Source organism: Hibiscus syriacus, unplaced genomic scaffold (assembly GCF_006381635.1).
Source record: "Hibiscus syriacus cultivar Baekdansim isolate YM2019G1 unplaced genomic scaffold, ASM638163v2 tig00014304_pilon, whole genome shotgun sequence".
Lineage (NCBI taxonomy): Eukaryota > Viridiplantae > Streptophyta > Magnoliopsida > Malvales > Malvaceae > Hibiscus > Hibiscus syriacus.
The window spans coordinates 143,253-169,010 of record NW_024062321.1 but is presented as its reverse complement, the minus strand read 5'-3'; the positions used below and the strand labels follow the sequence as shown (position 1 = coordinate 169,010).

Genomic DNA, 25,758 nt, shown 5'->3' with positions numbered 1-25,758 from the left:
CGTTAACCTATTGAATGTGATATGATAAAATCTAGTCTTAGAATTTCAAATGACTATCATATCTCAATTAGCATGTTAACGTTCAACTCAGAAGACAGTCAGCTTTTTAACTGAAAACGACAAGTTTGAAACATAATGAACAGTCAGCTGAGAATTTTGTAACTTTTAATAGTTGAGAGACTCAACAAAGCAATATCCTATAGTCAATGACCATTTTGTAACTTTTAATAACTAGATGGCTCAAGAAAGGAAAATCCTATAATCGAGGCACCATTTGTATACTTTACCCTAAAATTAAGTTCCATACATAAATAAATACAATAAAAATCATAATATAAATGTATAAAATCAAAGTAGGGTAGTCAATTAACTCTCCACTAGTTCTTATCATCTCTAAACTTTAATCGAATTACTATGTGACACCTCAATATCATAAGAAGTAAATATAAATAAATGACCTTATTATAATAAATAAATGTTACTCCGAAAGATTTTTTTTTTTTCAATTTAAAATATTTATAAATGAGAATCAATCTTATGTACTAAATTGTAATTCAAATTCGGGAAATGATTAAAGATGTGAATTATTTAGATGCAGACAAGATATGAATGTTATGAATGGGCTCCATTGCGCATGAATCTCTCTCTTAATCATAGAGCCTTAATTAACAAAAAGGATCGCTTCTGCAATTCCCCACAGCTTGGCTTCTCTGACTCGAAACTTTGAAATGAAACTCGACTCGGCTCGAAAACTCGCGAGCTTAAAATTTTCAAGCTCGACTCGAACTCGAAATCCTAAAATGAAGCTCGTGAGCAGCTCGAAAAGCTCGAAATGAAAAAAAAATATTAAACTTAACTCGATTGAAGCCTCAAACTCGAACTCGAACATGAACCTTAAATACAAGAAATCTTAATGTATTTTTTTATAAAAAATCAATACATAAATATTAATATTATTAATAATTTATTTCTAAAAAAATAAAATCTTAATATATTAATTTTCGAGCTGCTCACGAGCTTTTCGAGTCGAATATCGAGTAGCTCGTTTCGGCTCGTTAGAACTCGAGCTCGAGTCGAGTCCATTCGATCCGAGTATTTATCGAGCCTTGATCGAGTCAATCTCGAGTAGCTCACGATCTGTCTCGTCTCATTTTACAGCCTTGGTCACAATCTAACAGCTGAAGGAAGGTGAGTGAGCCCTCTAACACTTGTTTAATGGTAATTCGACAATTAACACTCAAATATGATGTAGTTATATGAATCGAGTGGTCTCAATCGTAAAAATATTGTTATTATTTATTAAGGTCTCGAATTCGAGTACAAAAATATCATAGGTGTGAATATTCAATATCAAACGATTGAATTTTTTTAAACTATTATATCGTACTTATACCAAACTATCGGAAAAAAATATTATATAATTTTTAGTGTTTAAAATTTAAATTATTCATTTAATTACGGAAATAATTTAGTTCGTCTTAAATTAAACGTAAAGGTATAAGCTTTCCAAAAGTGAAAAAAAGAAGGAAATGATTGGGGGGTAAGATACCAAATGGTGAAGCAACTTGTTAATGACGACGGTTTTCACTTTTGCCTTTTGACCAAATGATGACAACGCTTGAGATAAAGCTCCGTTAAAGTTGTTAGGATAAGTTCGCATTGCAATCACCTTTTCCACAACACTATACCCCGTGAAAAAAACTATCACATTTGATCCCCCAAAAAATTATGGTAAAAAGTCATCAAAGGTCCATGTACCTTTGAGAAAAATTAACGTGGTCATCATATTTTTTTTCTCCCAACGTGGCCCTCAACCTCAGAAAAAAACCCAATGTGACAATTTGATCAATCTTTTCGGTCATTGACCGTTACGGTACTGACGTGGTAGCTCACGTAGCTAATGTGACATTCCACGGTGTTGATGTGGCAATTCATTTGCCGTATTATCCGCCACGTTATCAATCACCATTGACTGTCACGTCAACACTGTGAACTGTCACATCAACATCGTAATGGTCAACAATGAAAAACATTGGTCAAAGGGTCACATTGAGTTTATTTTATGAGTTGGAAGCCCACATTGAGAGAGAGAAAAAAATACAAGTCACATTAATTTTTTTTAAAGTATAGGGACCTCTGATACATTTTCACCAAAATTTTATTGAATTTTGGTTTAACGTTTATAAATTTGATGTTTAAATTTAATTTCGAGGTTTTAATTGACATCTTTTATTATATTTTTTGGATTTAATTTGATGCCTCAACTTTGTTTTTTTGTTAAGTTTTGTACTTGTATTTTTTTGGGTCTAAATTGATATATGAATTTGGTTTCTTGATTCAACTTTAGATTATTTTAGAATTAGATCTATTTGGATAACCGATCACGTTTGGATAAAAAAGAATTATAAGTACTAAACTGAATTGAGAAGCAAAGTTTAGGTACTCATATGAACCAAAAAATCAAGTTTAGGTGTAAAATTGAACAGCGAAGTAAAACGTAGGCACTAAAATGTAAATTTATCCTTATTAATTTTTCCATTAGATTTTCGATTGAAACAAAGTGAAGGAAATTGGGGCGGGTGTCTTTGGCAGTAATAGGGGAGCAATGAGAGGAGTGTATTTTAAGGACACGTATACATTTAATAATTCCAAATCAGACGGATATACAAACAAGGGTCATGATGTTTTTGGGAAAAGACGGTGGTACCACTCCATTCAATCTACTCGACTCAATGCTAGTGTTATCAAAAGCGGATTAAATCAATCAATCAATCAAATTAAGAATCGATAGTGCACGAACCACAAACGATTTCGATGATAAATAAATCGTTGTCATTTTTTGAGATTTCGAGTTTAAGTATTAAGAACGTTAGGAGTGTAAACGTCCAATATCAATTGATCAAGAGTTCTCTTTAAATAAATAATGTCTTTTATTTATCTTAAATAAAAAAATAAGGCTCAAAGATTTAGGATTTAGAAGTATATGGTTATAATTTAAGATTTAGGGTTTTAAATTAAGGGTAAAATATAGAATGATGCAATTGAGTAACTTCGAGCGCTAAACTGATGTAAAAATATAATAGTAAGAAAAGTGATAAATTAGACAAGTGAGGAAAGTTGAAGGGCCTAAGACACCTTCACGACCTCAGTTTGAGGCTCCGGACGCTTAGATGTTTATGTTGACAAGACTTTTCCTTAAAGAAATCAATGGAAGAAACAAAGGAATCTTGAAGAAAATATTGAGGGAATGTCAAGAAATATGTAATTTATGTTAATGTTTAAATTGCTTATAACTCCTTCAATATTTTATATCATATATAATTACGCTTAAATATATTTAAATTTGTAGGGTAAAGTACACAAATGGTCCCCTGACTATATGATACTATTTTTTTTAAGTCTCTCGACTATTAAAAGTTACAAATGGTCCTTCCCTATAGAATGTTACGTTGTTGAGTCCCTCGATTGTTTAAAGTTACAAAATGGCCACCGACTATTCATTATGTTCCAAACTCATCATTTTCCACTAAAAGATGGACGTATTCTGAGTTGACTGTTAATCTATTGGCTATGATATGATAAAAATCGATCACATATCTCAACGACTATCGTATCCTAGTCATCTTGTAACTTTTAATGAATAGTCGGTGACCATTTTGTAACTTTTAATAGTTGAGGGACTCAACAAAGTAACATTATATAGTGGAAGGATCATTTTGTAATTTTTAATATCGAGGGACTTAATAAAGTGGTATCATACAGTCAGGGGACCATTTGTTACTTTACCCAAATTTATATATAAATTTAAATTATTACAATAACAAGAGAGGGAGACTTGCTACTCCAATCAATCAAAATTTACTAACATTAGTTTTTTCTCCAAAGATATTATCTTATATTTATTCCGAATTAATAAAAAAATACCATCACCTTACTTTTCTTTATTTTCTCTTGATTTAATTTTAAATAATCATCTTCATTGTTTTGATTTTGTTATTTTAGCATATTCTTGAAACATTGTTTTATTGTCTGTTTTTATGGCACAATTTATGTATTCTTACGATAGTTTGACGATTCGTGTTGCAGTCTTCATGATGCACCTCTTGATCAGGAAAGATTGACGATGTCATACAGTTAGATTTCCTTTTACAGTAGATTGTCAACGCATTCAGAACCGTTCGAGGAACAATCAATCAGATTAGTTTCTCAATCTCCATACCTACATCAATAGTGTTAGGGTATTTGAAAGGCGAAACATGCATTCAAGGGAAGGTTATGATTTTATTCACCACGCCCTTTGGATTTTTATGTTGGGATTGTGTTGCCTTTATTATACCTTGTCCTTTATTTAATGAAAACTGAGTTTAAAAAAATAATATCAATTATTTAATCCACGATCGTATCATTTATAATTTACTTAATTATAGGAAGAATATTCATTGCTTGCAAATTGAAGAAAATAACATTGAGGGTATACCTTTCTTTTTGGCATTAACCGTGATGCATTCTTTTATTAAATATTTAAACTTAAAATTTGGATAGATAAGATATAATTTATTTGATATTTAAATTTATAGATTTAAATTATTATTAGATAAAAAAATATAAACGCAAACGTTAGTTTCCGTCCTTGTTTCTAGGGCTTCCTATTCGTGGAAGAAGCCCTAGAGAATCTAGGAAAAGCCGTATGCATGAGGACTTAAAACAAGAAGAAGATGCCATTGCCATTGAAGATGTTGCCAAACGATTATGCTTTAAGAAAGTGATACAACATATTGATCCATCAGCTTTGCAAAAGTGAGACCTCTAAAACAACCACATATATGCAAATCAGATTATCCGACACATCAGTTCGGCACTCTTAGCACTCCAACCCGACGGATAAGACGACAACTTGGGTCATAAAGTTGTTCATTGACATCATAGATCAGGATTCGAACCCGTGACATAAATGTCGTGATTTAAAAATCTATACCATGAGACGTAACTGTGAATCAAAATGGATAATATCTCTTCATTCATGGAGTGGTAATGGTGGTTGAACCTGTGCCGAGTAGGGTGTCACAAGTCAAAGCAAGCCCACGACCTACTTTGACCTAGCCCTTGTCCAAACTGGTAGGACTAACCAACCTTTTATGCACTAGATTCAGGTGATTTTGGTCATTAGAACATTGAATGAAAGAGCTTATTTGTATCTCCAAGGTTAATATCATCAAACACATCTCTAAATTATTGTTTGTATTCTAAATTTATCTTTAACCTTCAAAATATTGAAGATTTTATAATTTTTAAGATTCTAACTTACACTCCATTAGGAATGGAAACGAATCTAAATTCGACAGGTTTTAATTTGTCGTGATTTTATTAGGTCACTTTAAAAAAATCATATTCGAGTTGAATGAGGTTGGACTTTTTAGATATTATGTTTGGGTCGTGTTCTGGTTTGGGATGAAACATATTTGACAATTCGAATCGGATCGAGTTGGGTCGAGTTCGGATTTTATCTCAAAAAAATGGGTCAAGTTCGAGTCGGATGAAGGGTATATAATTTTCGGGTCAAGTTCAAATCGAATGGAGGGTGTATAATTTTTGAATCGATTCAAATTATCCAAAACCCGACCCATGCCCATCGTTACGCTCCATCCTTACGAGATCAAGACCACTATCACATAAACCATGAACTTGATTAATTGTATTGTTTTGAGAAATAGGTAGAGGTTATTAGAGAACGAGGTTAAGGTTTTTGAGTTTGTTGGATACGTGGGCTTTGGGTCGTTGGATATTACGTTATATACATTGGGCAAACTACCCAACAATTCTTCCTTCTCTATTCTACTGGTTAATTTTTAGATAAACTACATCAATAGTCACTAATGTTTAAGTGATGTTTCGTTTTCTCCACTAAAGTTTTAAAAGTAACAAATTAGTCACTATGTTTAACAAAATGATCACTAACATTATTGATTTGTGACAAAATAGTCACTCTATTTGTTATCTCTGTTAAATTTATGACGTTTCATTGTTAATAAAAAGGTTAATATTTAGTTTTACCCTTGAAATATTGCTAAAACATCAAATAAGTCCTTAAATAATGACTTTATATCCAATTTATCACAAAACCTTTATAATTTCCATTTTTTTTAAACACCCCATAATCTCAACTATATTCTAACCACTTTCTTTACAAAACGAAAACCACACGTACGCAAACTCTTGTTTGTCTTTAAATATTCTAACCACTTTCCTTACAAAACAAGAACCGTCCCAAAATAATTATTTATTACATTAAAATTAATTGAATATATGGCTTTAAATACTCATGTATTTGTCTTTATTGGAAAACTCAATTTATCTATGCAATGTGATTTTTGTTTTGTAAAGAAGGTGATTCGAATATATTTGTAGTGGTGGGATGTTTAAAAAAACTATAAATTAGAAAGCTTTTGGGATAAATTAGATATAAAATCAATGTTTAAGGACTTAATTTTTCTTTAGACCTTTTAAGACCTTTTAAGGACATTGTTCAAGTGCATGCATTGGAAAATTTGAAATATAAATAAATAAATAAATAAATAAATAAATAAATAAATAAATAAATAAATAAATAAATAGTAGATTAGTGAGTAAGAAGGCAATCTCTTCCAAGCGATTTGGTTGGTGAAGGATGCTCTTCATGGCTATTACAATGTCGCTTTATCAAGTGTGTGGTCGTAATCCTACTTCAATTCCCACATTTTGCACTTCATAACACTCTTTTTATAATTTTTTTATAATTAATTATGCCCGATTTATTATTATTTTTAATTAATCACTGGTATCCGATCTATTGATCGTCTAATCCATATCAAGTACTGCAGAGGCGAGGGAACCCAGTTTGCTCCATTCGCAAACATCAGTGTTCGAACTCCCAACCTTGCTTAAGGAATCTAGTGCCTCATCCCACTAGACCAACTGATTGCTAGTGAATTATTATCTTATTAATTTAGATCGATCATTATAAATGTTTATTGTGACATTCATAAAGTTAAAATTCAAGATTTTAAATTATTTAAAACATCCAATGTCCCTTTCACTAAAGTAATTAGTAGTTACCAACAACCAGTTGATCTAGTGGGATGCGACACTAGATTTCTTAAGCAATGTCAGGGGTTCAAACCCTGACATTTGTGAACGGAGGAATCTGGTTTGGGAGGGTCTCCCTCGCTTCTGCAGTATTCGATCTGGATTAGTTGATCAATAGATCAGATACCAATGATTAATTCAATATAATAATAATAATGATAATAATAATTAGAACAATTAAGGACGAAAATGATGGAGATAAAAATCGGAGAAAACTAAAAAATAAGCAAGCAAATTAATTTGTGTGTCCATTTCTCAAATCAAACAACAAATTGGTTGATATTTAGCAATCAAAATAGTAATATAGAACCATAATTATTAATTAATAGGAGCAGAGAAAGGAAATTATATAAAAAAAATCGGTTATTGTAATTAATTTTATTTATTTTTTAAAGAAGATATATATTTTCATAATCATATTTATAAAACCAAACAAGAAATTGGTTGATATTTAGCAATCAATCTAGTCATAGGGAACCATAATTAATGGTACCAGCAAATAAAGGAAACTATAAAAAAATCTCTTATACTAATTAATTTCAATTAATAATCACAAAAAAGTCATAATAAAATATTAAAATTTAAGAAACATATCAACCGCGAATTTAAAATAATAATTGCATCTCTCAATTTTCTTTTAACTCATACTTTGATTACTAAAAATATAAGAATTTTAAATTTATTAAATGAATTTTTGATTTGTTATTATTTTGATATTTTTTCGTTAAATACTTAACAACATTATAATTATACATTTTTATTTTGAAAATTATGAAATGATCTCAAAACTTTCTTTATTTCTTTGTAAAAAAACTTATAATTTCGAATTTTATTGGATTTCTTAATGATAAATCATTTTCTTCCAAATCCCAACGATTGAGAGTTTGAGAAGGAGGAAGCGGGATGTATATCTTGATTAACGCTGCTTGGATGGTTGATAATATATATCAGATTGATTTGAGATTTTATGAGTTTTTAGTTTAGGGTTGAGTTTCACGATTTTTAAATTGATTTAGGTAAAATTTAAATTGATAGAGTAGTAGGATAAATGAGGTGTGCTTGTCGATATCTTTAGTGGTCAAGGAAGACATCGAATAATGATAATTGTAATGTCGGTGTGACATAGATATGTAACTATAAAATTTTCATATTTGCAAAAAGAAAATAAGTTTAAAAAAAGGAAATGAGGTGAATGACAATGGATTCCATGTGAATAAAAAATAATCCACAACAACACACGTGATTACCATGTCACCATTACATTTTTTAAAATCTTCAATGACAAAAATAGGAGTGTGAAGAAAATTAAGTGGCCAAATCTGCAATTTACCCAATATAATATAAAAAATGGACAAATGATCTATTTCTTTTTTCTTTTTGGTCCTCTCGGTTTCAAGTAGGGATGGCAACTCAACCCGAATCCGACGGGTTCCGACTCGACCCGACCGGGTCGGTTTTTTTTTTAATTTCAGGTTCGGGTCAAGTTTTTTTTAATGCACTGTTTGGGTCGGTCGTGTTTAGGGTGGAAAAAATCCGATCCGACCCGAACGACCCGAAATATATATATAATTTTACCCTATATATTTAGGGATAATTACAATAATACCCCTCTATATATAATTTTTTCAATTAAGTCACTGTTTTTATTGAATAAAATTTTTTTATTATTATTTCGGGTTGGGTCGGGTCGGGTTTCTAAGTTATATATTCGGGTCGGGTCACGGGTGGAGGACCATTTATTCTCGGGTCGGGTGACCCAAAAACCCGACCCAACCCATTGCCATCCCCAGTTCCAAGACTTTACCCTGATTAATCTGAACCAACTCGCTTCGCACACCTAATTTTAATGGGTGAGTATCTAATATGAGATTTTCTACATACATAAGGACTCAAACCCGATACCTTATGATATCAAATTACTTGTCACTTGAATTAACCATGTAAGTTTTTTTTAAGAAGATAAATATTTTCAGTAATTTTTAAATATATTAAAATGAATACTAAAGTCAAAATAAATACTATATTCTATGATGGAGGGAATACGTGTGAACCATTACCCGTACGGTCGCAATCATAATTATATAAACGTGACATGACCATTGAACAATGACAAATATGGATGTATTAAAAGATGCTTGGTTTGTTAACACATCAAATATCAACTTATTTTAAAATTAAGATAATAAAATCAACAATAATAATTAAACATAACTTTGATAAAAAATCGTTTTATGTTTAATAAAAGAATTTACCACTTATTTGACAACTGCAAACGATTTCGAGGGTATATATCTAGAGATAGAATAAAATTTAGGGTTAAGTATATAAATGATTCTCCGATTGTAGGTACTATTTTGGTAAGTTTTTTTACTATTAAAAGTTACAAAATGATAATCTGATTATTCATTATGTTCTAAACCCGTCATTTTCTATTTAAATATTAGTTGTTGTCTAAGCTGGAGGTTGACATGATGACTGTGATATGATAGTCATTTGAGATTCTAGGATAATATTTTATCTTATCACAATCAATAGGTTAATGTTCAACTTAAAATACCGTCAAATTTTTAATAAAAAATGATGAGATTTGTAACATAATGAATAGAAAATTTATGGAAAGAAAAATGGAAAAAATTAAAGAAATTAAAAAAAAAGTTAATTACAATTATTGAACATCTTTAGTGGGCCACCTTAATATTCACGACTGTGTCAGAAGAGAACAAAGAGTTCCACACGTGCAATATATATCAATATAATGATTGATAAATATAGCGGCAATATTCATAGAACACGTAAAAGAAAATTTATTCTAAAAACAAATAATTATAATTTTCAAATATAAATTCTAAATGAATATAAATAATATTACAAATATATCAAATGATAATATAAACTCATGTGGATAGCACGAATTAAGTGATCTATGTGGTAAATAAATTGTCATTGTTCCTAGAGGATCCAGATTATATTTACCCCAAATTAATAAAAAAATTATATTGATATAATTATATTTATAATATTTATCCTCAAATTATATGTTAGAAAATATAACATTTAAGTAAGATATTTTTCTTATTATAACCATCAACTTTGACATTGAATATTAACTTTAGATCAAGACGGAAAGTTATTTTTTTATTGTTACTAAATATTTTGTAAGTAAATAATAAGTGTTTTGGTTTTATTTGTATTTAATTAATTTATTAATTAATCAAAATATTAAAATTTAAATTATTCGTCATAATTAAAATAAACAATAACATTATAGTAATTCAATTTTTGAATTTTTATTAATTTAAAATAATTATAAGATAATATAAAAATTAATTATTAATGATGAGTATCAGTAATATTAAACCATTTGACTATTAAGGTACAAAATGATCACCCTACTATTCATCATGTTCTAAACTCGTTATTTTTGTTAAAAAAATTAACGGTTATTTAAGTTGGAAGTCATCATGATGATCGAGATATGATAGTCATTTGAGATTTTAAAATCATATTTTATCATATCACAATCAACAAGTTAATGTTTAACTCAAAATATTTTTCATTCTTATCGAAAAAGAATAAGTAAATAATCATATGATCATTTTATAATATTTTAATAATTAAAATACTCAACAAAATAATACTTAATAGTCATAAGATCATTAACTTAAGGTCTAATCGGGACGATCCCGATTTTTATACTTTGCCCAATTTTAAAAGAGAAAACACCCTCGTTGAGATCGAGTTTTGTGAGATTATGTTCGTCCCTGTGGTTACAGTGATGCAACCGACAAATATAATGTTAAAAATGGTTGGATTTTCGATGTTTCAAAGTTTGTCTGCTGGTCCCAATGTTGTTGGAACATCCCATCACTTTTTTCCTTATTATTACCAATAAGAATTATACTCGTTCCATCTTCTCCACTCACTTTCTGCGTCGCTTCCCCCACCACTTTCCATCCGCCCCGACATTCTTTAAGAGCAACCCAATCCCCGTGCCGTCCCAAACTCGCCATCCTCCTCCCTGTTTTCTCTCGTCTTGCTCCTTTCGTTGTTGATTGCAATGGGGTTCTTGCCGAAATTTCTCAAACGACGTAAACACACGGCGGCTATCGGCGTGGCCGATGATGAAAAGGGAAGTGATTTGAGCGTCGAAGATGGTAAAGGGTCGGTTAAGAGATTTACATGGGATGAGATTAAGGATTTTACAAAGGATTTCTCTCGTTTGATCGGTCAAGGAGGGTTCAGCAATGTCTACTTGGCTAACTTGCCTTGTTCTGCTCTCGGAGCTGTCAAGATCCATGTCGGAAATGATTGGTTAAACCAAGTGTTCAAACAGGAACTGGATATTGTGACCCGACTCCAACATGACAACATCGTCAAATTCATCGGTTACTGCGATGATCAAGGTAGTTGCTTTGCTTTAACTCATTAGTAATGGAGAAAAAAGGAAAAAGATTCGGTCTTTTTTATCGTTATTTTGTTCATTTTTGTTTTATAGAGGAAGGTGCAATGGTGTTCGAGTACGTTTCGAATGGAAATTTGCAAGAGAAACTCCATGGAGACGAAAGGGAATCGCTTCCATGGAAGACTCGACTGAGCATAGCTTTTCAGCTTGCAGAAGCAATCGAGTTTTTACACGACAAATGCAGTCTCCAGATAGTTCATGGCGATGTCAAAGCTTCGAACATCTTGTTAGACGAGCGTTTCAACTGCAAACTCTGTGATTTCGGGTCATCAAAGATGGGATTTTCGTCGACGGTGGTGCCGCCGAGGACGAAGCTGATAATGGTAGGCTCACCGGGGTACACTGACCCTCATTATTTGAGGACGGGTATTGCTTCCAAGAAGAACGATGTTTATAGTTTGGGTGTTGTTATTTTGGAGCTTGTGACCGGAATGGAAGCCTTTTGTCCCAAAAGGGGACAATTGTTGACGTCGATGGTGGCGCCGAAGTTGAGGGGGATCACTGATGGTGGTGGAGGGGTGGCCAGAATGGTGGATGCGAGGCTGGGAGGTGAGTTTGACTTGGAAGAGGCTAAAGTCATGCTTATGATTGCTGGGCTTTGTCTTCAACAGTCGCCAACTGCTAGGCCTTCTGCTGCAGAAATCATGCAGACGATGAAGGATAAGATCAATTCCGTTGATTCACGGTTGTTGCTGTCGCCGCCAGCCAAAGATTGCCGTCGTTGATTGACTCGATGGTGATGATCGCGTTGAACTCAATTTATTTCCCCTTAGATTAGCTGGGAATTTAGCACATGTAAATCGAAACATCAAATATTTAGAACGAACGGTTTGTACTGTAAATTCAACAGATGAACTGGATTTTGAATGTTTGTAAGTATAGTTTCCAGAAACGATATGAAATACAAGACGAGCATCATGAATACTCGAATTCGGATAACTCGACATTTCAGGCTCAAACTTGTTGCATTCGGTTGTTAATTTACAAATTCCAACTCAGGATTTGAGAACTCCGGGAGAGGAGGGAAGTCGGATTGAATTCCCTCACACGAGTCAGCTGAAGCAGATGGAACTGTTCGGTTTTGCAAAAGAATAACAAGTAATTTAGGAGGGAAGCCGGATATAGGATGTTATTTTGTTGAGTCATCTGACTATTAAAAGTTATAAAATGATATCATTACCATACAACGTTGTTTTGTTGAGTCCCTCGACTATTAAAAGTTATAAAATGGTCACCCCACTATTCATATGTTTCAAACTTGTTTTTTTCCGTTCAAAAATTGATGACAATCTGAATTGGAAGCTACCCTGTTGACTGAAATATGATAATCATTTGAAATTTTGAGATTATATTTTATCATGTCATAGTCAGCAAGTTAACGTCCAACTCAGACTACCATCGAATTTTAATAGAAAAGAACGAGTTTGAAACATATGAAAAGTCTGGTGACCATTTTGTTACTTTTAATAGTTGGAAGACTCAACAAAATAATATTCTATAGTTAGGAAACCATTTGTGTACTTTACCCTAGTTTAATTATATATATAAGATTATTTGTATATTCTTAAACTTGATTCAATTATATATATAACATTATTTTAATTTGATTAGGAAAAAACATAATGCATTGTCGATATTTTGATAAAATTAATTTATTTTTTACAAAAGAATTATATTTTTAAATTAAGTATTTATATAATTATATTAAATTATTATATGTTATTATTATAATTTTTAATTAATGTGTATATATATATATATATTGATACATAGTTCGTATAAAATTTACTTAAAAGTTTCCACTCAGTCGAGTATTTTACCTTAAAAAAGTTCGAGAATATTATCTCGTGAATTCACCAATTTAATATATATATATATATATATATATATATGAAAGTGCCAAAAACCCTAAATTTGATATCAAAGAGAAATTTAAAGAGAAATTTGATTCCACGCCCAAAGACCCTTCCAATTAGCAGGTGATGCTTTGATTTCTTGATCTTTATTACACTGCTCTGAAGCAATTTTTCTAAATTCAAAAGCTGCATCTCATTATATTATATTATATTTCGACAGAGTAGAGAGAAAGCTCGAATCTTTTGTTTGTTTTGTTTGAATTTGAAACACTGTTTATTTTCACTGCAATTTGATTGCGTCGATGGATTTGTTTGATTAATTTATGGTTTGCTGACTTTAATGGCAGCTAATTTATTCGAGTTATAATCACCGATAACCAGAGAGATTTGTTTGGAACTTTAGAATGGAAAGATTTGAACCTCAACTAAACCGGTGTACTCGGAAAAAACAGAAGGTATTGTTCTAATCACCGAGATAGATGCTGGTTTAGATATATAACATAAATATTCTATGTTTCTTTGTTTTTTTCTCTTGTACTAACATCTACTGTTTTCTCTATTGTCTCTTACTTGTGTCATGGTATTTAAGAGAGAATTTGATCCTGGAGATAGAATAAGTCATCTATCAGATGATGTTCTAGTTTCTATTTTGTCTCACTTGCCGAGAAAAGTTGCAGCAAGAACAAGTCTACTTTCACGACGATGGAGAACGGTATGGACTTTCATTCCACGTTTGGAGTTTGATGCTTCAGACACGTTTCTTAAGGTTAAAAACCGAACTTTGGGTTCTATGAGTCTGTATGATATTATAGATTCAGAAAAGGTCAGGTTCGTAAATTTTGTAAATCAATTTTGTGGAATTGTATCCTCTACCTGTTATTGAAGAATTCAGAGTTTGCTTTGATCTTAATAGAAGCCATAAGCCTGACATTGACAATTGGGTGAAGTTTGTTTTTGAAAGGAATTCTAAAAGAATAGAGTTGGACTTCACAAGATTTATGAGTTTAACTCCTCTGAAGTGTTCCTTATATAGATTGTGTCCACTGAGTCTTGGTTTACCGAGTTGTATTCCCCTTACATCGCTTGTACTGAAATGCGTAGATGTAAGTGATGAAGTTATTAACAACTTTGTATCCAATAGTCCTTTTCTTGAATGCTTATGTGTGCAATGTTCACCGACTCTGGTTCATGTGAGAGTTGCTGGCCCATGCCTTCACTTGAGAAGCTTGGAGTGTAACATCCTCCATGTCGGGTTAGTGATTAATTTGCAAAGTTTCAACATTTGGTGATTAAAGTAGAATAATTATATAGTTTAAATAGTATGGTTAGTAAATATGAGATGGGGTAAGGACCAAATGGTCATTTGCAAGGAATTTCTAATTAAAATAAAATGTTATGGGGTATATGAGAACCACGTGTGATTTTAGGTTCCAGAACCTCCCATTTCTTCTTCCTTCTTCCTCATTTTCTTCTCTTCCTTCTCTCAACGTGTGGCTTGCAATTAAAGGTAAGAAACTGAACTTGGTAGTTTCTTTGATTGTTAAGATTGGAAATGAAAGTTTGTATGTTATATAAGCTAAAGGAAAGCTTATATGACATTAAAACAACAAGATTAGTGTTTTAGAGATAGATTTGGAAAATGAGTTTTTAGATGAAATTTTGATATGGATGAGTTTTTGATGTTTGAATCAGATTTTTTGACTTGTCAATAAGCTAATTAAGAAGTATGAGGGGTTAGAATTCAAATTAGAACATATTGGAATTTGGGTTGGATTCTTAAATTCTACATGGAGAATTGGATTTCTAGGTTTTAGAGGTATTTAATGGATAATAATTAGTTTAAGTAAGTGTATGAGAGCTAAGAGTAGTAAAGGGATTGAAATATGTATGTTTGAGCTGAAATGGGATGATTTCCGAGCTCAAATTAGGATTTCTGGGTTAGGGGAATCGGTACCCATTCAAGGGGAACCGATACCCCCTCAACGAAATGAATTTCCAGATTGCTAGAGGGGAATCGGTACCCCCAGGGGGGGAACCGATACCCCCTCATCGTATATGAAATTCCAGATTGCTTGGGGGAATCGATACCCCCAGGGGGGAACCGATTCCCCCATGAGAAAAAGAAGAAGAAAGAAAAGAAAGCAAGACTAAGCTATAAATTCTTTAAATTAGTAAGCTATTAAAGCTTAATTGCAAGACATAGACATCTGATGATCATCTTAAAAATTATGTTTATGTAGATACCGAGCCTACTCGAGTTCGAGAACAATCTACAAGTAGGATCGATCGAGGAAAAGGCAAAGAAGTATAGGTGAGTGCATATGCATAGCATGAATATAGTAGTATATTCAGTTCTAGACTTGTGATAAGTCTAGATTCCATATTTTGACATATGATTACATTCCATATTATGATACATGACATGAATTTGTATTAAATGTATTACATGACATGAATTCATATTATATGTATTACATGACATGAATATGCAGAAAAAGTTATATGCACTATGTGATAAAGGTATGTAAATGATATGCCTATGTGTTAAAGGTATGGAAATACTATGTCTACGCGATATGAACTACGGGAAATGTATAAGCCCATGTTATGTAGATGAGAATTATAGGTATAGTTGGCATGCCAAGGGTAGAGGGTATACTCGGTTCTTTAGGACATATGTATATCCTTTGGAACCTGTGTGAAGTCTTGAAAGACACATACTTGATCCATAGTATATGTATATGATTCTTAAGGAATTCTACGTGGTCCTTATGGACATAATTCTACGGGCACTTCGGTGCAATTCTACGGGCACTTCGGTGCATTTATACGAGCTGTGGTGACAGCATAGTGCACAACCTCAAATTACTCAAATACCTTAGGTTCTCAATATGCTATCATGGGCCAATAAACTTATTAATACAGAATAATGAATGTTACAGTCATACGCTTACAGGTATGGATATTGATGAAGTATACTACATTGATTAGTTACATGTTTGCATCTCATCTCATATGATCCTGACATTTTCATTACATTACATTGCCTTATTATTGTTGCCTCACTAAGTCGATGACTTAGCGTGTGAGTGTTTCACACGTAGGATCCGAGGAAAATAGAAGAGACAGGTGAAGCAGCTTGACAGTATTACTCCTGCAACCATCAGATCAGAAGCAACTTAATCAGTAGGTCATTTTGTTATGTAAATGACAGTTGGCATGTAATTAAAGGGTTAAGTTGTGTATGCTCTGAATATTTTGGTAAACTTATATTACAGTATGTATATTATGGTATTTTCTTTTATATCAGTTCAAATATTTTACTATTATTTATTAAGAGTTGTGTTTTAAAGTCAATGTAGTATCTCTGACTCATATCCGGGTCGGGTATGGGTTGGGGGTGTTACATTTAATGGTATCAGAGCTATGGTTTAGCCGATTCTAGGCATAAACCAGAGTCTATGGAGTCTTTAAATGGAATACATGCCAACAAATAGTGAGAACTTCTGATCTGGTATAGTATGAGTATGCTGTTTTGCTAATAGGATAATGTGTTTATTCTTATTAGATGTCCGGACATAATAGCTCCCGAAGTGAAGCGGGAGAAGATAGGCATGCTGAAAGCAGTAATTCACCTGCCCTGGCCAGGCAGAGTGAAGAACGGGCATCTCAAGGAGTGCCTGTGCAAGATCAAGATACGTTCTTCAGAACGTTAGACGCTATTCTGACGCGTCTTCAACCTCCTGCTCCACTAACTCCAAGAATTAATGTAGCAAAAGAGTTGAGAAGTCTAGGAGCTCCCGAATTTAAGGGAGAAGCTGAGGAAGGTCCGGTGTCAGCGGATCTTTGGTTGAATGATTTGAAAATCATGTTAGATGGTCTCCACTGTTCCGAAGTGGAGAAATTAGATGGAGCTGTGTCTTTATTAAGGGGTCAGGCGAGGATATGGTAGACGAATGTCACCATGAGGATGTCAACCGACCAGTTGACTTGGTCTTTGTTTTTAAAAGAATTTAAAAACAAGTATATTGGAGAATAGTTTATCCGCCAAATGAAGCAGGAATTTATGAGTTTGAAGCAGATGAGCCGCTCTGTATATGAGTACGAATGTGAATTTAATAAGCTGAGCAGGTTTGCAGCTGAGCTTGTGTCTACTGAGAAAGATGCTTGTGAATGGTTCGTGGAAGGCTTGCGCCCTAGACTTAAAGAAATGTTGATAGTATTAAACATGTCCTCGTTCCAGGAGGTGATCAATCGTGCAAAAGATCTTGAAAGGGCTCAGAATGAAAGATTTGGAGACTCAAGAGTTCAGACATCAAAGAGGATGACTACTTCTTCTGGCTCAGCACCAACAAAAAGGGGAAGAGACTCGGGATTTCGATCACAAACTAGATCAGAATCAGTTGCATCGTCTGCTAGGGGAGCAAGTCAGGCAAGAACTAGACAGACGCAGTTAATGGAATCCGGTGCTGGGAGATCTACTCCGGGTCAAAGGAAACAGTGTGAGCACTGCGGGAAAAACCATTATGGGGATTGTCGTATGGCAGCTGGGACTTGTTTTCGATGCGGAGAGGCCGGACATTTTGTCCGGGATTGTCCCTTGATTGTTGGTGAGCCGGCACCATCTGGAAGAGCTGGTTCTTCCTCACAAAGAGGACGAGGAAGAGGCAGAGGAAGGAACCCGTCTGAATTCTCTGCTCAACCTGAAGTTCGATCCACTGCTCGAGTGTACAACCTAAAGACAAGTGAAGACCGTGATGACCCTGATATTATAGCAGGTACTTTTCAGTTGTATGATAAATTAGTATTGGTACTGATTGATCCGGGTTCTAATTATTCTTATATTACAAGTAAGTTAGTAAAGGAGTTGGGAATTCCCTTAGAAGCTACATGTAATGAGATTATAGTAACAACTCCGTTAGGCCATAGTGCCCGGGTGAATAAAGTCTGTAAGGGGTGTCCCATAAAGGTTCAGGGAATTGAATTCCCTGCTAATCTGATGGAATTACCCTTTGACGAGTTTGAAGTGATTCTGGGAATGGATTGGTTGTTCCGGTATTATGGAGATGTTAGTTGCAGATTGAAAAAGGTAACTCTGAAAAGTCCAGACGGAATAGAGATAAGTGTGAGCAGTGAAAAGTTTAATCCTTTAGCAAATGTAATATCAGTGATGTCTGCCAAGAAATTATTGCTACAAGGATGTCAGGGTTTTCTTGCAAATGTGATTGATTCAAGAGCTCAAGAGAAAAGGTTAGAGGAAATTCCAATAGTTCGAGAGTTCCCTGATGTTTTTCCTGCTGAATTGCCAGGATTACCTCCGGATAGAGAGGTAGAATTCCAAATAGAAATAATGCCGGGAACAGCTCCGATAGCAATGGCACCTTATCGAATGGCTCCTAAAGAATTGCAAGAGTTAAAGAATCAATTACAAGAATTGCTAGAGAAGGGATTTATCCGACCAAGTGTATCGCCTTGGGGAGCTCCGGTGTTATTTGTTAAAAAGAAGGATGGATCAATGCGTCTTTGCATTGACTATCGACAGCTCAATAAGGTGACCATCAAGAACAAGTATCCCCTTCCGCGCATTGATGATTTGTTTGATCAACTAAAAGGAGCTTCGGTATTTTCAAAGATTGATCTACGTTCGGGTTATCATCAATTGAAGATCCAGGAGAAAGATATTCCGAAGACAGCTTTCAGAACGAGATATGGTCATTATGAATTCATCGTAATGTCATTCGGAGTAACGAATGCACCTGCTGCTTTCATGGATCTTATGAACAGGATTTTTCAGCCCTACTTGGACCAGTTTGTTGTTGTCTTTATTGATGACATACTGGTGTACTCGAAATCCCATGAAGAGCATAGCACACATCTGAGGATCGTCTTGCAAATTTTAAGAGATAAAAAGTTGTATGCCAAATTGTCCAAATGTGAGTTCTGGTTAAAGGAAGTAATTTTCCTGGGGCATGTGATCTCGGCAGTTGGGATTAGAGTAGACCCTCAGAAAGTTAAAGTTATAATGGATTGGGAAGTTCCTAAGAATGTGTCTGAAGTTCGGAGTTTTCTGGGACTTGCCGGTTACTATCGAAGATTCGTTAAGAATTTTTCGATGATTGTGTTGCCTCTAACAAAGCTAATGAGAAAGAACGTACCATTTGTTTGGACTTCTGAATGTCAAGAAAGTTTCGAAGCTTTAAAGAGAATTCTGACGGAAACTCCGATATTGGTTCAACCGGAATCTGGCAAGAATTTTGTAGTATACAGTGACGCATCCCATAACGGGTTGGGGTGTGTATTAATGCAAGAAGGAAAAGTGGTAGCGTACGCATCGAGACAGTTGAAACCACATGAAAGGAATTACCCCACTCATGATTTAGAAATGGCTGCTGTAGTATTCGCTCTCAGGATTTGGCGTCATTATCTTTATGGGGAACGTTGCTACTTATATACGGATCATAAGAGCCTGAAGTACCTGATGACTCAAAAAGAATTGAATTTGAGGCAACGTAGATGGGTAGAGTTCTTAAAGGATTATGATGTGATAATTGACTATCATCCCGGAAAGGCTAATGTGGTAGCAGATGCCCTGAGTAGAAAGACGTTTGCAGCTTTACGAGCTATGGATGCAAGATTATCTTTAACGGGAGACGGTGGTCTTTGTGCGGAATTAACCTTAAACCAGCATGGTTGGAACGAATAGGAGAATTGCAAGGTAAAGATGAAATGTGTTTGAAAAGAATTGAGCAAGTAAAGAACAAAGAGATTAAAGACTTTGAGATTAAGTCAGATGGAAATCTATATTGTAAAGGAAGAATTGTAATACCCGACAATGACGACTTGAAGAAAGAAATATTAACAGAGGCTCATTGCAGTCCGTTAACGATGCACCTGGGTGGAACCAAGATGTATATGGATTTGAATGATCGATTTTGGTGGTCAGGGATGAAGCGAAGCATCACAGAATTTGTGTCTAAGTGTTTGATATGTCAACAAGTCAAAGCCGAGCATCAAGTTCCCTCAGGATTATTGCAACCGCTGTTCATTCCTCAATGGAAATGGGAAAATGTTACGATGGATTTTGTTTCGGGGTTACCCTTGACTCCGAACAAAAGAGAATCAATCTGGGTAATTGTTGATCGATTAACTAAATCCGCGCATTTTCTCCCTATTAGAACGGATTTCTCTATGGAAAAGTATGCAGAGCTGTATATTAGAGAAGTTATTAGATTGCATGGAGTACCTATTTCCATAGTCTCTGATCGAGACCCTCGATTCACTTCTAGATTCTGGAAATCTTTGCATGGAGCGTTGGGGACTCGTTTAAACTTTAGTACGGCTTTTCATCCTCAGACTGATGGGCAATCAGAGAGAACTATTCAGATATTGGAAGATATGTTGAGAGCGTGCGTAATGGAATTTAAAGGATCATGGGAAAAGTATTTACCGCTGGCAGAGTTCGCTTACAACAATAGTTATCAGTCTAGTATAAAGATGGCCCCCTATGAAGCATTATATGGAAGAAAATGTCGTACTCCATTAAATTGGTATGAACTCAAAGACCGAAGTGTTCTTGGTCCGGATTTAATTCAAGATGTAGAACAGAAAGTTCGAGAAATTCAGCATAACCTCAAAGTGGCCTCTGATCGGCAAAAGTCCTATTCTGATCTTAAAAGGAAAGAAATTGAATTTCAAGTTGGAGATAAGGTGTTTTTAAAAGTGTCTCCATGGAAGAAGGTGTTGAGATTTGGTCGGAAAGGAAAATTGAGTCCTCGGTTTATTGGACCATATGAGATTGTAAAGAGAGTAGGACCTGTAGCATATCAGCTAACTTTACCACATGAGATGGAAAAGATACATGATGTTTTTCACGTTTCAATGCTTCGAAGATATAGATCTGACCCTTCTCATATCGTGACACCAGAAAAGATTGAGGTTCGTCCTGACTTGACTTATGAGGAAGAACCGATTCAAATTTTAGCACATGAAGTTAAGCAATTGAGGAACAAGATTATTCCTTTGGTCAAAGTATTGTGGAGAAATCACAGAGTAGAAGAAGCAACGTGGGAGCGTGAAGAGGATATGCGACATCAATACCCTCATTTGTTCGTGCAATGAAAAATTCGAGGACAAATTTTTCTTAAGGGGGAGAGATTTGTAACATCCTCCATGTCGGGTTAGTGATTAATTTGCAAAGTTTCAACATTTGGTGATTAAAGTAGAATAATTATATAGTTTAAATAGTATGGTTAGTAAATATGAGATGGGGTAAGGACCAAATGGTCATTTGCAAGGAATTTCTAATTAAAATAAAATGTTATGGGGTATATGAGAACCACGTGTGATTTTAGGTTCCAGAACCTCCTATTTCTTCTTCCTTCTTCCTCATTTTCTTCTCTTCCTTCTCTCAACGTGTGGCTTGCAATTAAAGGTAAGAAACTGAACTTGGTAGTTTCTTTGATTGTTAAGATTGGAAATGAAAGTTTGTATGTTATATAAGCTAAAGGAAAGCTTATATGACATTAAAACAACAAGATTAGTGTTTTAGAGATAGATTTGGAAAATGAGTTTTTAGATTAAATTTTGATATGGATGAGTTTTTGATGTTTGAATCAGATTTTTTGACTTGTCAATAAGCTAATTAAGAAGTATGAGGGGTTAGAATTCAAATTAGAACATATTGGAATTTGGGTTGGATTCTTAAATTCTACATGGAGAATTGGATTTCTAGGTTTTAGAGGTATTTAATGGATAATAATTAGTTTAAGTAAGTGTATGAGAGCTAAGAGTAGTAAAGGGATTGAAATATGTATGTTTGAGCTGAAATGGGATGATTTCCGAGCTCAAATTAGGATTTCTGGGTTAGGGGAATCGGTACCCATTCAAGGGGAACCGATACCCCCTCAACGAAATGAATTTCCAGATTGCTAGAGGGGAATCGGTACCCCCAGGGGGGGAACCGATACCCCCTCATCGTATATGAAATTCCAGATTGCTTGGGGGGAATCGATACCCCCAGGGGGGAACCGATTCCCCCATGAGAAAAAGAAGAAGAAAGAAAAGAAAGCAAGACTAAGCTATAAATTCTTTAAATTAGTAAGCTATTAAAGCTTAATTGCAAGACATAGACATCTGATGATCATCTTAAAAATTATGTTTATGTAGATACCGAGCCTACTCGAGTTCGAGAACAATCTACAAGTAGGATCGATCGAGGAAAAGGCAAAGAAGTATAGGTGAGTGCATATGCATAGCATGAATAGTAGTATATTCAGTTCTAGACTTGTGATAAGTCTAGATTCCATATTTTGACATATGATTACATTCCATATTATGATACATGACATGAATTTGTATTAAATGTATTACATGACATGAATTCATATTATATGTATTACATGACATGAATATGCAGAAAAAGTTATATGCACTATGTGATAAAGGTATGTAAATGATATGCCTGTGTGTTAAAGGTATGGAAATACTATGTCTACGCGATATGAACTACGGGAAATGTATAAGCCCATGTTATGTAGATGAGAACTATAGGTATAGTTGGCATGCCAAGGGTAGAGGGTATACTCGGTTCTTTAGGACATATGTATATCCTTTGGAACCTGTGTGAAGTCTTGAAAGATACATACTTGATCCATAGTATATGTATATGATTCTTAAGGAATTCTACGTGGTCCTTATGGACATAATTCTACGGGCACTTCGGTGCAATTCTACGGGCACTTCGGTGCATTTATACGAGCTGTGGTGACAGCATAGTGCACAACCTCAAATTACTCAAATACCTTAGGTTCTCAATATGCTATCATGGGCCAATAAACTTATTAATACAGAATAATGAATGTTACAGTCATACGCTTACAGGTATGGATATTGATGAAGTATACTACATTGATTAGTTACATGTTTGCATCTCATCTCATATGATCCTGACATTTTCATTACATTACATTGCCTTATTATTGTTGCCTCACTAAGTCGATGACTTAGCGTGTGAGTGTTTCACACGTAGGATCCGAGGAAAATAGAAGAGACAGGTGAAGCAGCTTGACAGTATTACTCCTGCAACCATCAGATCAGAAGCAACTTAATCAGTAGGTCATTTTGTTATGTAAATGACAGTTGGCATGTAATTAAAGGGGTTAAGTTGTGTATGCTCTGAATATTTTGGTAAAATTATATTACAGTATGTATATTATGGTATTTTCTTTTATATCAGTTCAAATATTTTACTATTATTTATTAAGAGTTGTGTTTTAAAGTCAATGTAGTATCTCTGACTCATATCCGGGTCGGGTATGGGTTGGGGGTGTTACATGGAGATGTCAGACTGTCCAAATTTGGAGAGTCTAGAACTTGATGCCATCAACCTGTTAAGTTTCAAATATACTGGACCACAAATAGAGATTCCCTTTGAGAATCTTCCAAACCTCACAACATTATGCATCAGGAAAGGTCTGTTTCGACCACTTTATAGGAAGTTTCCGAAGATTTTAACAATTTTCTCTCAGCTCCAGAAGCTTGGACTCCGCATATCTGTGGAGGTGAGTTTGAAGAATTGGGATCCATTGTCTTGCCTTTTAAATTCGTTGTGTTTGTGGTTAATTTATAAATTCTAACTCATGGTTTGAGAATCCAGGTAGAGAGGAGAAGGCCGCATATTGAATTCCCTCGAATGAGTCAGCTGAAGGAGATGGAGTTGACTGCTTTCACGTTTGATCATCTGGATAGCCTTCTTTTCTTGTCTTGGTGGGTGAATTCCTGCCCTTCCTTGCATCGGTTCGCTTTGGATGTAAGCATTCTTCCTTTTTTCTGAATCAGTGGATTTACATAGAATATATATAGAGAGAGACACACAATGCTACTAAACTAATAATTTTGATTAACTTTATATTGTCAAAAGGTTTTTCTCATTCCTCTCCCTGATGTTTATGGCAATGAATAAGCAAAAACTTCAATATGGTCTTGTAATTGGGAGAATGTTGAACCCTTTTTTATAGATTCCGATTATGTCAATTAATGGATGTGTTTACATATGCTTTTGGGTGTTGCAGTTCAGCTTGGTTCGTTTTAGTGCTAGAGAAATTGAGAAAGGAAGAAGAATTGTTCATCATAGCCTGAAGGTGGTGGAAATTACTGGTTTTGTCGGGGCAGCTGTTGATACTGAATTATGCATCTTCTTTATCGAGAATGCCATTGCTCTCGAGAAGATGGTTCTTGACCCTATTCCTTTTCATAAGAGAGGAGGACCATTTGAAAACATTAAATATGACCGCCGCAGGGCACTAGTAGCTAGACAGCGTGCAAAGCATCTTAGGTCCGAATATAATCTTGGAGATAAATTAGTGATTATTGAGCCATTTTAGTTTGTTTATTCAATACTATTATTTATCATGCCTGTCTACAACAGGTATTCTACAAATTAAAGAGTTGAGTTTTGCTTGGATAAGTTCTTGTCGTCGGTTTCTTGGAATAATTACTCTGAAAAAAATCTCGTTTTGCCTTAAATTTTGATTTTTTTATGTTTTATTAATAATTTTGAATATTTGAATTTAGAACTTCGGGTGTAATTCATATATTCTACTTTGCGAATTCGGGTATTCATGTACAAACTTGTTATTTAACCTAAAAAATACACAAACATGAAAGAAATGTACACCAGATCATGCTACAACATATTCCCGTAATGATTCATTGAATAGACAAGGAGTTTGGACAAAAAGTATAGCATGATTTGATTAGACAAGGAGTTTAGACAAGAAACTGAAGATGTAAAACAAAACATCCCAAAAAGGATATGTTCTTTCATTGCCAAAATACATAAATAATCTAATCCCTGCTCCGTATTTGCTGCTGGTAACACGATGGGGTCTGCTCAGCTTACTTGCAGACCTTCGAATTACGTAGTTGTTACTATTTCTCTCTCTCTCTCTCTCTCTCTTTTTGCCAAGGCAAGGAGAGCATTGCATGATTTGAAGGGGATAGTGAAGCTTCAAGCTTTAGTGGGAGGATACAATGTAAGGAGTGCAAAGATGGCACCAAAACGTATGCAGGTTTCGGTTTGAGCACAGGATCGAGTGTTCCATCGACACCGAGCAAGGCTTTCATATGAAATGTGCAACGGATCCAATGCGGCATTGTGTGAATCTAGATATCTGCAAGACAAGTCTCTGCAATTACGTTTAGCAGCAAACAGTACTCCGAGGTTGGCAACTGTTCCAAATTACATGTCTGCAACAGAGTCTGCAAGGGCCAAGGCAAGGTCCCGAACCACACCGAGACAATGGCCGGTGAGGGATCGTG

At 34.4% G+C, this 25,758-nt stretch overlaps 1 protein-coding gene and 1 pseudogene across 1 annotated transcript; one reads left to right on the top strand and one right to left on the bottom strand.

Annotated features, from left to right (window-relative positions):
- Positions 1–4,719, bottom strand: part of LOC120207042 — a 30,865-nt pseudogene extending 26,146 nt beyond the window's left edge.
- A 6,306-nt stretch (positions 4,720–11,025) lies between these two features.
- LOC120207039 (probable receptor-like protein kinase At4g10390) lies at positions 11,026–24,842 on the top strand. Its single transcript, XM_039206562.1, has 3 exons — positions 11,026–11,525; positions 11,618–12,102; positions 24,536–24,842. The coding sequence occupies exons 1-3, from the start codon at positions 11,180–11,182 to the stop codon at positions 24,542–24,544; spliced, it is 840 nt and encodes a 279-aa protein (XP_039062493.1). The 5' UTR covers positions 11,026–11,179; the 3' UTR covers positions 24,545–24,842.
- The last annotated feature ends 916 nt before the right edge of the window (positions 24,843–25,758 follow it).

What these genes read in the sequence shown, in the direction of transcription:
- LOC120207039 (XM_039206562.1), top strand. Translation starts at nt 11,180, where the DNA reads ATGGGGTTCTTGCCGAAATTTCTCAAACGACGTAAACACACGGCGGCT. An exon ending in CGGTTACTGCGATGATCAAG is followed by an intron (nt 11,526 to 11,617) that starts GTAGTTGCTTTG and finishes TTTGTTTTATAG; the next exon opens with AGGAAGGTGCAATGGTGTTC.